Source organism: Rhinopithecus roxellana, chromosome 6 (assembly GCF_007565055.1).
Source record: "Rhinopithecus roxellana isolate Shanxi Qingling chromosome 6, ASM756505v1, whole genome shotgun sequence".
Taxonomy (NCBI): Eukaryota; Metazoa; Chordata; class Mammalia; order Primates; family Cercopithecidae; genus Rhinopithecus; species Rhinopithecus roxellana.
Genome location: NC_044554.1, coordinates 1,894,899 through 1,908,718, shown reverse-complemented (window position 1 = coordinate 1,908,718; position 13,820 = coordinate 1,894,899). Strand labels below are relative to the sequence as shown.

The following is a 13,820-nucleotide window of genomic DNA, read 5'->3' as shown; positions in this document are numbered from 1 at the left end:
GCTTTCCAGCATTCTCAATGTCATGATTGACACAGAGACAGATAATATGTACATGGTGCATTGGGAGCACTGGATAAACAAAGAGGTTCTTCCCAGACTCTGCAGATTTTGGCTTAAAGCAGCATTCAGCAAACTTCTATGAGAATGAATCATGGTCAAAGTAAGCATTAGTTTAAATAAAACAGAGTTTGTGTTCCTCATTAGTAACCGCTAACTTACAGATTACAAGAGTTACCAACTCAAGTTAAAATGTTACTTTGAGACTGCGAGTGATACACATATATTTAACTTAATCATTCCAAAGCCTGCCCTCTTTCATTTTTACCTTGCAAAACTCCCCAAGGGTAGTGACGGCCTCTGACCATCCTTTTTCCAACTTTCACTTCATCCATACTCCCCACCACAGCAAAGGGTAACAGCGCCTAAAGAACAAGAATGACATGAATTGAATTCTCTAGCACCAATAGAGCTTACTCTATTACTCTCACTCCTGTTATAAAAATGACAGGCCGGGTGCAGTGGCTCACGCCTGTAATCCCAGCACTTTGGGAGGCCAAGGCAGGTGGATCACGAGGTCAGAAGATCGAGACCATCCTGGCTAACACAGTGAAACTCCGTCTCTACTAAAAATACAAAAAATTAGCCAGGCGTGGTGGTGGGCGCTATAGTCCCAGCTACTCGGGAGGCTGAGGCAGGAGAATGGTGTGAACCCGGGAGGTGGAGCTTGCAGTGAGCTGAGATCACGCCACTGCACTCCAGCCTGGGCAACAGAGCAAGACTCCATCTCAAAAAAAAAAAAAAAAGACAGAGATGAAGATATTGTAATAAATTTAATTAGACAGGGATCTACCCTGCATCTCATTTTAAGACTTGACAGTATGCACTAATCGGTTTCTGTCAGCATCAGTCTCAGGCTGTGCACACAATTGGAAACTGTCTACTGAGCAGAGCCTAAAGCAAGGTATCCTGCTATGGGAAACACAGAGAAAAAAGACTTTTAGTAGACATCATTTTTCTCACATTTTGGGAGGACGAAGTGGGCAGATCACCTGAGGTCAGGAGTTTGAGACCAGCCTTACCAACATGGTGAAATCCCATCTCTACTAAAAATACAGAAATTAGCTGGGCATGGTGGCAGGCACATGTAATCCCAGCTACTTGGGAGGCTGAGGCAGGAGAATTGCTTGAATCCAGGAGGCGGAGGTTGCAGTGAACTGAGATTGTGCCATTGCACTTCGGCCTGAGCAACAAGAGTGAGACTCCATCTTAAAAAAAAAAGAAAATTGTCATCTTTCAAATGTAAGCTAATATTTCAGGTATTTACTAGCATAAAATATTTACACAAATAGAGTTTAGTCGTCTTTACTACTGCCCTCCAAAACCGGAGACAATACAGCATTCCACATCCAACCCTCATCTACCTGTTTTTGAGGCTAAGTCCTTGGCAAGTTCATTTGAGAGTTGGAGGCTCCCTTTTACCACTCAAGACCTACATGTGAAATAGGGGCCCTGCCTTGGATGCAGCAAACAGAGAATATGAAGGCCCTGACCATCCTTGCCTAGTTCATGAGGCAGTGGTTCATTGTGTGGGGAAGTAATCCAAAGAACCTCAGACTGCTGCTCCTCCTCAGTTACCAGTGGGTGCCTGAAACTTCAGGAGAGGGGATAACATGCCATTGTCTCCACCCACAATTCCAGAACCTGCTTCAGAGATTTTGCCTTGGAGGAGAAACAGGCCATGAAACAGAGAAAACCCATCCAAAAATTTATATGCAATCCCAAGGGACCTGAATAGCCAAAAAAATATTGAAAAGAAAGACCAAAGTTAGAGGTCTCACACTTCTAGAATTCAGAACATATTACAAAGCTATAGTAATCAAAATAGTTTGGAAGTAGCATAAAGACAGACATGTAGACCAATGGAATCAAATACAGAGTACAGAGTTAATACTTCCTAACCTATTCTTCCGTTGATGGACATTTGGGTTGCTTCCATCTCTCAGCTACTGTGGATAGTAATACAATTTATATGGCTTTACAAATATCTAAGTAAGACTCTGCTTTCAATTCTTTGAGATATATACCCAGAAAGAGGATTGTTAGATCGTATCATAATTTTATTTTCAGTTTTGGACAAACCACCTCTATTAGTCTGTTTTCATGCTACTGATAAAGATATACCCGAGACTGGGAAGAAAAAGAGGTTTAATTGGACTTACAGTTCCACATGGCAGGGGAGGCCTTAGAAGCATGGTGGGAGGTGAAAGGCACTTTTTACATGGCAGCAGCAAAAGAAAATTAGGAAGAAGCAAAAGCAGAAACCCCTGATAAACACATCAGATCTTGTGAGACTTATTCACTATCACAAGAATAGCATGGGAAAGACCAGCCCCCGTAATTCAATTACCTTCCCCTGGGTCCCTCCCAAATCTTGTGGAAATTCTGGGAGATACAATTCAAGCTGAGATTTGGGTGGAGACACAGCCAAACCATATCACCACCATACTGTTTTTCATAGTGGTTCTAGATGAGAAAAATGACAAAACTCTATTGAAAAAATCAGGGACTATCTAAATAAATGGAGAGACATTCCAGGTACATGGATAGGAAGACTCAATATTGTCAAGATGTCAATTTTCCATAACTTAACCTATGGATTCACCACAATCCCAATCAAAATTTTACCAAATTATTTTGTGACTAGTAACAAACTAATTCCAAAATTTTTATGAAAAGGCAAAAAAAAAAAAAAGAAAAACAAAACAAAACAAAACAAAAAAAAAACTAGAATAGCCAACACAATATTGAGGAAGAACAAAGTTGGAAGATATACTATTCAACCTCAGGATTTACTACAAAGCCATAATAATCAAAACAGCATGGCATGGGCAAAATAATAGATAAACAGATCAATAGAACAGAGTAGAGAGCCCAGAAATATGCCTACACAAATATAGTTAACTGATATTTGACAAAGAAGCAATGGGAATTCAAGGTGGACAAGATAATTCTTTTCAACAAATGGTGCTGGAATGAATACTCACATGCAAAAATAAGAATCTATAAACAGACCTTACATACTTCACAAAATTAACTCCAATTGGATCATAGACCTAAATGTAAAGCATAAAATGATAAAATTCCTAGAAGATAATGTAGAGTCCTATTAGGGAAGGACAGTCAGGCTGGTGGGAGCAGGGGAAACCAAAAAAAAAAAAAAAAGAAGAAGAAGAAGAAACAGATAAGCTACACAGCCCTCCTGCACAAATAACTCACAATCTTCCTGTGCCTAGCTATCAGCAGACCCTCAGCTGATACAAAAAATTGCAAGTTAGCTCACTGCCACTGATAGCAGCAGGAGGCAGACAAATGCCTAAGCAGGTAGGGGCAAGTCCCCAGGGAAACACCACCTCTAATCCAAGGACACTTTAAAACCTGAAAGCCAAGCTACAAGTCAAATCCACAGACCGGACTGAGAAGCTGTCGTCCTGCTTGGTGCTCTTTTTTTTTTTTTTTTTTGAGACGGAGTCTCGCTCTGTGGCCCGGGCTGGAGTGCAGTGGCCGTATCTCAGCTCACTGCAAGCTCCGCCTCCCGGGTTTACACCATTCTCCTGCCTCAGCCTCCCGAGTAGCTGGGACTACAGGTGCCCACCACCTCGCCTGGCTAGTTTTTTGTATTTTTTTTAGTAGAGACGGGGTTTCACCATGTTAGCCAGGATCTCCTGACCTCATGATCTGCCCGTCTCGGCCTCCCAAAGTGCTGGGATTACAGGCCTGAGCCACCGCGCCCAGCCAATTGTTTTTTTTTTTTTACATTGTTGTGCCCACCTTTGGGTCATGCCTTTGTTTTAACTTTTCTGCATATTCACAAACCAATCAGCATGCACTCCCCTATTCTGAGCCCATATAAGCCCTGGGCTTAGCTATACAAGGAGAGAAACCACCCCCAGGTCCCCTCTCCACTGAGAGCTGTTCCATCACTCAATAAAATTTTTCTCTGCCTTCCTCATCCTTCAATTGTCAGGGTATCCTCATTCTTCTTGGATGTGGGAAAAGAGCTCGTGAACCCCCGATCTCAGGTAGAAGCTATAACACAGGCAGGCTGGGGCATGCTGGTCCAGCCGCAGGCCCAGCCACTGTGCAAGTCAGACTGGGCCAAGTGTATTGGAAGCCGCCTGTGTGGCAGGTAGCGTGCCCAAGCAAGGCCTAGGTAGGGGTGCCACTGGCTGGAGGTCCCTGGCAAGCAAGATGACTAAGAAGAATCCTGCTTCACAACCTTGGCATTATCAGCACTACACAAAGCCCTCGTCAGCCTCTACAGCCTAAGAACTAGCCTATAAAATCTCGAGCAATCCTTTGTTTGTAGTCAGCTTCTTTCTTGCAAGCTGCCCTTTGCCCCCCCAGCAATGTATTTTCCTACTTTCTTTAATAAATCTACCTTCCCTACCTACAACAAGGTAATTTTTTTTTTTTTTTTTTTTTTTTTTTTTTGAGAGAGAGTTTCACCCTGTCACCCAGGCTGGAGTGCAGTGGTGCAATCCTGGCTCACTGCAACCTCTGCCTCAATAAGGTAAATTCTTTTATGCCTGCGCCACCAGTCCAGATAGTCATCATTCCCCCACAACAGATAACATAAAAGGAAATGCAGGTGACTTTGGGTTTAGCAATGACTTCATCGATATAACACTGAAAACATCATCGATGAATGGAAAGAATTGATGAGTTGAACTTCATTAAAACTAAAACTTCTGCTAGCAAAAGATACTGCTACAGATAACAAGATAAGCCACAGACTGAGAGAAAATCTTTGCAAAACACACACTTGATAAAGGACTGATGTTCAAAATATACAAAGAACTCTTAAAACCCAACAACAAGAAAATGAACAATTCAACTAAAAATGAGCACAAGATCCAAATAGCCACCTCAACAAAAAAGATATTCAGTTAAGAAATTAGCATGTAAAAAAGAAGATCAACATCATACATCCTAAAGGAATTGCAAATTAGAAGAAAAATACATGATACTACACAATTACTAAATTTCCACCCACTAAATCTAAAATAAAAGTTAGAAATTTTTTTTAGGCCGAGCACAGTGGCTCACATCTGTAATTCCAGCACTTTGGAAGGCTGAGGTGGGCAGATCACCTGAGGTCAGGAGTTCAAGACCAGCTTGGCCAACATGGTGAAATCCCATCTCTACTAAAAATACAAAAAAATTAGCCAGGCATGGTGGTGTGCACCTGTAATCCCAGATACCTGGGAGGCTGAGGCAGGAGAATTGCTTGAACCCGGGAGGTGGAGGTTGCAGTGAGCCAAGATCACGCCACTGCACTACAGCCTGGGTAACAAGAATGAGACTCCATTTCAAAAAAAAAAAATTAAATTAAATTTCCAAAATCCAAAACACTGACAACACCAAATCCTGGCAAAGATACAGAGCAGCAGGAACTATCACTCATTGCCTGTGGGAATGCAAAATGGCATAGCCACATTGTAAGACTGTTTGGCAGTTTCTTTCAAAACTAAATGTACTTTTACCACATGATCCAGAAGTGCACTCATCAGTATTTATCCAAATAAGTTGAAAACTTGTGTCCGTACAAAAGCCTGCACACAAATGTTTATAGCAACTTTGTTCATAATTGCTAAACTTGAAAGCATCCAAGATGTCCTTCAATAGGTGAGTGGATAAACAATCTGTGGCATACCTAAACATGAAATATTATTCAGTGATAACAAGAAATCAGCTATCAAGCAACAAAAAAAGACACAGAGAAAACTCAAATACATATTTCTAAGTGGATGAAGCCAATCCGAAAGTTTTACATGAACTATGATTCCAACTATATGATATTCCCAAAATTAAAAATTATGGAGAGTAAAAAGATCAATAGTAGCCAAGGGTAAAGGGAAGAGAAGGAGACAGAAATGAATAGGTCAAGTACAGGTGATATTTAGGGCAGTGAAACTATGGTGAATGTTACTGTAGATAGAGGTCACTAGACATTTGTTCAAACCCATACAATGTTCAACACAAACAGTGAAGACTTGTCAGATATGAACTTTACAACTTACCAATATTGCCTCATCAAGTGTAACAAATGTACCACACTTCAGGCAGGATGTTAATAATAGAAGAAAATCAAGGGAGGGCCTTAAGATCTCTGTTCTTTCCGCTCAATTTTTCTACAAATGTAAAACCACTCAAAAAACAAATAAAAGTATTTTACATTTAAAAAGAAGGATGGGGCCGGTCGTGTGGCTCACACCTGTAATCCCAGCACTTTGGGAGGCGGAGGCGGGTGGATCATTTGAGGTCAGGAGTTTGAGACCAGCTTGGCCAATGTGGTGAGACCCCGTCTCTACTAAAAATACAAAAATTAGCCAGGCGTGGTGGCGGGTGCCTGTAATCCCAGCTATTCAGGAAGGTGAGGTAGGAGAATTGCTTGAACCCTGGAGGCAGAGGTTGCAGTGACCCGAGATCATGCCACTGTACTCCAGCCTGGGCGAGAAAGTGAGGCTCCATTTCACAAAAAAAAAAAAAAGAAGGATGGAAGTTGGGATGAAATAAAATTATAAGGTGATTCCAATAAAGGCTAAATTGTAATCCAACTAGTTTGCAAGACAGAAACAATAATAAGAAAACTGGGAGGAGGCATCCTGGGGTTGCAACAAATGTCAAACACTGACCTCAGAAATCATTCCTTAAAAGGAGACAATTTGATAGAATTCATTTAGAGAACAATATCTTTAACAGGGCAGTGCTGCAAACAATTGAGCAATCAGCTGGCAATGAGTGGAGCTTATCAGCTGGGTATGATCATGTGAAAAGAGAGAGGGCAACCAAAACCACTTCATTCAGTGCAGCTATGGGCCTGCCTAAAACTGCATCTTAAGGAGGAGCAACATCAGAAGCTTAACATTGTAGAAGGAGAAACAGACTTTACTCAAACAATTCTGCCAGTTACTGAACAAATACATAACAATAACAAGCTCTAGGGGAGGAGATAGAACTGGCATCCCAAGTTGTTACAATGCAGTATCCAAAATACCCCATTTGTAACAAAATGTTACACAGAATGTATAAAATAAAATATGTCCCTAAAAAAGAAAGAAAAAAAGTGGTCAACAGAAACTGGCTGTGAGACTGCTCAGATGTTGGATTTATCAAAAAAATATTTTATTTCCAATAGTCATTACAATTATGTCCATAGATCTAAGAGACACCATGATTAAAGAATTAAAGGAGAGTGACACCTGCAAGATAAGAGACTAGAAGATCCCAGTTCTTATCCCCCGAGAAAATGCTAATTTGGCAAGCATCTATGGACAAAAGTGCCACTGTGGGAGCTTTGGGATCCAGATAGCAGATTATGATATTCTAGTACATCTGAAGACCAAGGAAAGCCCCTTTAAGAAGGCAGGCTCCGTGTTAGCCAGGATGGTCTCGATCTCCTGACCTCGTGATCCGCCCGTCTCGGCCTCCCAAAGTGCTGGGATTACAGGCTTGAGCCTGGGCGACAGACCGAGACTCCGTCTCAAAAAAAAAAAAAATAAATAAATAAATAAATAAATAAATAAATAAATAAATAAATTTTTTAAAAAAAGAAGGCAGGCTCACACCTTAGTAGCAAATACACTAAGTCCAGACTCAGCAGACCTATAAGCATCCGCATTTCTCTGTGGACTTGGCTCCAACCCCACATGCCTGAAGCACTGAAGCTCCTTGTCCAAAGTCCTTCCATGAGCTTCACCCACATACAGACTGCAGAACCCAGAGAAGACCAGGACCCGATCCATCCCACATGACCATGGTCCCTAAGGTAGTTACGCTAGTTGGGAGCCTAACATGAGAGTGTCTTTACCTAATAAAACCAGTGTGTAAAGACAAGAAGACAAGACTGCTCCTTTAAATAAGCAAAGACCAATGCAAGACTATGAAGATTACAAAGAATCAAACATGACCCCACAAAAAAAAGAGAAAAAATATCTCTAATATAGAGCCATTAACTGGCCCTAAAATAATGAAGATCCACGTGCTACTTGAAAAAAAATCAAAATAATCGTGCTAGTTTGCTTTGACAGACAGAGTCTCGCTGTGTCGCCCAGGCTGAAGTACAGTGGTGTGATCTCAGCTCACTGCAACCTTCACTTCCCAGGTTCAAGTGATTCTCCTGCCTCAGCCTTCAAGTAGCTGGGATTACAGGCGTGCACCACCACACCCAGCTAGTTTTTGTATTTTTAGTAGAGACAGGGCCTCACCATGTTGGCCAGGCTAGCCTCAAACTCCTGACCTCAGGTGATCCACCCACTTCGGCCTCCCAAAGTGCTGGGATGACAGGTGTGAGCCACCACACCCGGCAAAAATTCAAAATAATTGTCTAAAAAAAAAAAGCTAAATAAGCTTCAAGCAAACACAGATAAACAACAAAATGAAATCAGGAAAACAATACATGAACAAAATTAGAAGTTCAATAAAGAAATGAAAAACACACAAATATTCTGACTCTAAAAAGTAAAATAATTGCACTGAGAATTTTAGTGGACAACTTCAACACAAGACTCAATCAAGCAGAAGAAAGAATGAGTGAACTCTAAAACAAATTATTTGAAATTATCATTAGATGAACAAAAACAAAAAGAATGGAAAAAGTGAAGAGAGCCTATGGAACAAATGGAAAATCATCAAGCAAACCAATGTATGCATTATAGAAATCGCGGAAGAAGAAAAGAGAGAAAGAAACAGAAATAGTATTTAGAGAAACAATGTCTGAAAACTTTTCACATCTAGGTAGAGAAATTAACATCCACATTCATGAAGCCCAAATATTCAAAACCCAAATAGGTAAACACCAAGACAAATTATAATTAAATTGTCAAATGTCAAAGATAGAATTTGGGGATTTGGAGGGTTTTTTAAATGATTCTCTCTCCTTTAATTATTCACATCCCTCTGTGAATGAGAAATAAATACGTATTTGAGAAATAAAATTGTATATATTTCAGGTGTACAGCTTGTTTTAATATGTATATACATGGTGAAAAAATTGCCACAATTAAGTTATTTATCATATTTATTACCTCAAATAATTATTATTTTCTTTGCTTTTTTGGGGGATGAGAACATGTAGATCTACTCTTTTACCAAATTTCAAGTATACAATGTTGTATTGTTAACTATATTCACACTGCCGTACATTAGATTTTCAGAACTTACTCATTTTGAAAACTGAATCTTTGTATACCCTGACCTATATCACAAAGAGAATTTTGAAAGCAGCAAGAGAAAAATATCTTGTCCCATATAAGGGAGCCTGCGTAAGACTATCAATGGATATCTCAACAGAAATCTTGCGGGTCAAGAAACAGTGGGACGACTCAATGTACTGGAAGAGAAAGACCAAAAGGAATACTTTACCCCCAAAAAGCTGTCCTTTAAGAATAAAGGATGGGCTGGGCGCGGCGGCTAACGCCTGTAATCCCAGCACTCTGGGAGGCTGAGACAGGCAGATCACCTGAGGTCAGGAGTTCAAGACCAGCCTGGCCAATATGGCAAAACCCCATCTCTACTAAAAATACAAAAATTAGCCAATGTGATGGAGGGTGCCTGTAATCCCAGCTACTCAGGAGGCTGAGGCAGGAGAATTGCTTGAACCCAGGAGGTAGAGGTTGCAATGAACCGAGGCCATGCCATTGCACTCCAGCCTGGACAACAGGAGCAAAACACTGTCTCAAAAAAAAAAAAAAAAAAAAAAAAAGAATAAAGAACAGTGCTCCCATCTGATCGTTTCAGCTGTGGCCTGGCACTCTTCTGAGAGCCCAGCCCCCAGGTACTTGCAATCAGCCCTGACACTGCTGTCACTTTAACACTCTGCAGTTGCCTGAGCATTCTTCTTGCCCCTGCCTAAGTCTTCTGCCAGTTGTGTGGGGGCCAGCCTGCCCCTCTCTATCACAGCCAGCACCTGAACTCTGGGTACCTGAGGACACATATGCCAGCCTGTTTCTGATCCAGTCCCTCCAGTACTTATGCATGCCATCCAGAGCACCATATAGGGATCTGAGAATCAAGAAAATGGCTAGCCCAGTCCACCATTGGCACCTGATCACTCCCTCTGGAGACTAGGGCTGTGCTGACCCAGCCGGCCGACACTACAACAGCTGAAACCCACCCTCCTGTGCTGAAAGGTGAAGCTGCTTCCCCTATGTACACAAAGTAGCAGCGTTCCTGCATGAGAGAACAGGCAAGCCACAGGGCTGTCTGTATTGGGCTGAGGGAAGAGGTCCTACCCTGAGGTTGCTCCTGTGAAGAGCCACAAGACGGGCATTTTCAATGGCTCTTGGCTACATTATGACCTGGAGATAGATGACAGTGTCTGTCTGAACTAAGAGTCATGAGGTCTGGGACAGGGGTAGGATAGGGAAACAGATCATGTTCCTACCTACATAGGAGGCAGAGCTGGTACAGCTCCTCCCCCCCACAGAGACCTGTGAGCACTTCACCAGGAGCTACCCCAGCCACCCCTGTAAAGGCTACTGTTCATGTTCATCATTGAGATGTTGGTGGGTAAGCTTTATGGTCCAGCTCTGCCCAGCTTTGTCTTCCCTTCTGGGCTGAACAGGCAACTCAGAGTCTAGGCATTACATACACCAGCCTATCACCTGAAACAACAGAGAGGAAATCACAGTAAACAAAGATCAAACACACACCATCTGATTCTGCCATAGCTGGCTCTTACTCATAAGTGCCACTTACTGGCATGGAGGTTAAATGGCACAAACCAATAAAAAGTCTACTGACAGAAGGGCACAGGGCTAAAAAAAACAAAGCCAGGCCAGGCGTGGTAGCTCACACCTGTAATCCCAGCACTTTGGGAGGCCAAGGCGGGTGGATCACAAGGTCAGGAGATCAAGACCATCCTGGCTAACACGGTGAAACCCCATCTCTACTAAAAAAAATACAAAAAATTAGCCGGGCGTGGTGGCGGGTGCCTGTAGTCCCAGCTACTTGGGAGGCTGAGGCAGGAGAATGGCGTGAACCTGGGAGGCAGAGCTTGCAGTGAGCCGAGATTGCACCACTGCACTCTAGTCTGGGCGACAGAGTGAAACTCTGTCTCAAAAAAAAAAAAAAAGAAAAAGAAACAAAGCCAAAGCCCCCTACCCAATAGACACTATAGTTATACCCACAAGGGGGGAAAGCCCCATCTAAATTAAAGTAAATTCAAAAATAAAAAGTGACAGCTTTCCCAGATGAGAAGAAACCATCATAAGAACTTTGGCATCATGAAGAAAAAAAAAAAAGTAGAATGTTTTGACACTACCAAAGGACGCACTAGCTCTCTAGCAATGGATCCTAACCAATCAAAATGAAAATTCTGAAATGAAAGATAATGAATTCAAAATATGAATTATAAAGAAGCTCAATGAGATCCAAGAGAAAGTGGAAAATCAACACAAAGATACCAGAACAATGCAGAATGTGAATGAAGTACAAATATCTTTAAATAAAAACAATGGAATTTCTGGAAATGAAAAACACACTGAAGGGTTGGGTTACAGATGAAAGCTTTAACAATAGGCTAGACTAAGCAGACAGAAAATAGGATCCCAGTGCCTTCTGGTGTGTAAACTTTCTTCTGAGAAGTCTGCTGTTAGTCTAATGTGATTTCCTTTATAGGTAATTTGAAAATTCTCTCTTGCTTCTTTCAGAGTATTTTCCTTCAAGTTGACTTTGGATAGTCTGGTAAAGTTCATCTTGCAAAATATTTCCAGGTATTCTTTGAGCTTGTTGCATTTGGATATGTACCCCTCTAGCAAGGCCAAGAGAATTTTCCTGATTATTCCCTCAAATATGTTTCCAATCTTTTTACCTTTTCCTCTTCTCTCTCAGGAATGCCTACAAGTCATAAGTTTGGTTGCTTTACATAATTTCCTATTTCTTGAACTCTTGATTATTTAAATTTTCTTTATTTTTTTGTCTGTGTTAGTTCAAAAAACCTGTTTTGTTTTTTGAAAAGATAAGAAAATTAAAATAGTGCTAGGCCAGGCATGGTGGCTGACGCCTGTAATCCTAGCACTTTCAGAGGCCAAGACAGATGGACTGCCTGAGCTCAGGAGTTCAAGACCAGCCTGGGCAAGATGGTGAAATCCCGTCTCTACTAAAATACAAGAAGTCAGCTGTGCATGGTGGCAGGTGCCTGTAATCTCAGCTACTTGGGAGGCTGAGGTCTGAGAATTGCTTGAACCTGGGAGGCAGAGGTTGCAGTGAGCCAAGATCATGACACTGCACCCCAGCCTGGACAACAAAGCAAAACTCTGTCAAAAAAAAAAAAAAGAAAGAAAGAAAGAAAGAAAGAAAAGAAAAGAATAAAAAAGAAAAGAAAGAGAAAATTGATATGGTGCTAGCTAGATTAACCAAGAAAAAAGAAGATTCAAGTAAGCACAAGCACAATCAGAAGTGATAAAAGTGACATTACAACTGATACCACAGAAAATAAAAGATCATCAGAGACTAATATGAATATCTCTATGCATACAAACTAGAAAACCTAGATAAAATGGTTAAATTCGTCCCTCCCTGCTCAGATGTGGCTCAAGCTGGAGACGCAGAGAGCCGAAGATGCCACAGACCTTCAACCCGGAGCAACTTGGAGGCAGTGAATAATAGCTCTTCAAGTCTGCAATAAAAAATGGCCTCTTCCAGAGAATTGTTTGAACCCAGGAGGCGGAGGTTACAGTGAGCCGAGATAGTGCCACTGTGCTCCAGTTTGGCCGACAGAATGGGACTCCATCTCAAAAAAAAAAACAAAAAAAAAAAAGGCCTCTTCATAGCTTAAATTACAAAAGTAAACTAAAAGACGTACACGTTTTTGGCCGGGTGTGGTGGCTCACACCTGTAATCCCAGCACTTTGGGAGGCCGAGGCAGGTGGATCACAAGGACAGGAGATCGTGACCATCCTGGCTAACATGGTGAAACCCCGTCTCTACTGAAAATACAAAAAATTAGCCGGGCCCATAGTGGCAGGCGCCTGTAGTCCCAGCTACTCGGGAGGCTGAGGCAGGAGAATAGCATGAACCTGGGAGGCGGAGCTTGCAGTGAGCGAAGATCGTGCCACTGCACTCCAGCCTGGGCAACAGAGCGAGACTCCGTCTCAGAAAAAAAAAAAGACTTACATGTTTTTTAATTACCCTACTCATTCCTTACATGTAGGCTCAATCTTTTCAGTATTTGTTTTACTGGTTCAGCAAAAACCAGGAAAAACAACTTTGTGGTAATCAGAATGTTATCCAACTGTATATTGTTTTTTGGGTTTTGTGTGTGTGTGTGTTTTGTTTTGTTTTTGAGATGGTGTCTTGTCTGTCGCCCAGGCTGGAGTGCAGTGGCATGATCCCAGCTCACTGCAAGCTCCCTCTCCCGGGTTCACACTATTCTTCTGCCTCAGCCTCAGGAATAGCTGGGACTGGAGGCACCCGCCACCATGCCTGGCTAATTTTTTGTATTTTTAGTAGAGACAGAGTTTCACCATGTTGGCCAGGATGGTTTTGACCTCCTGACCTTGTGATCCACCTGCCTCGGCCTCCCAAAGTGCTGGGATTACAGGTGTCAGCAACCACGCCTGGCCCCAACTGTATATTGTTTACCTTATTGTAAATACTGGTGAACTGTGGTCAATAATAGTTTTACATTCCTTTAAAAAAAAAGAAAGAAAGAAAGAAAGAAAAGAAAATGGGTAAATTCCTGGAAACATACAACCTCCTAAGACTAAACCAGGAAAAAATAGATCTCCTAAATAGACCAGTAACAAGTAATGAAACTG

The 13,820-nt window shown here is 41.7% G+C and overlaps 1 protein-coding gene across 1 annotated transcript in view; it reads right to left on the bottom strand.

Annotated features, from left to right (window-relative positions):
• SEPTIN14 (septin 14) overlaps nt 1–13,820 on the bottom strand; it is a 74,473-nt gene that overhangs the window by 30,222 nt on the left and 30,431 nt on the right. The window contains exon 7 of the mRNA XM_010380543.2: nt 326–422. Coding sequence (XP_010378845.1) covers nt 326–422 — 97 coding nt within the window. The remainder of the gene's footprint in view (nt 1–325; nt 423–13,820) is intronic.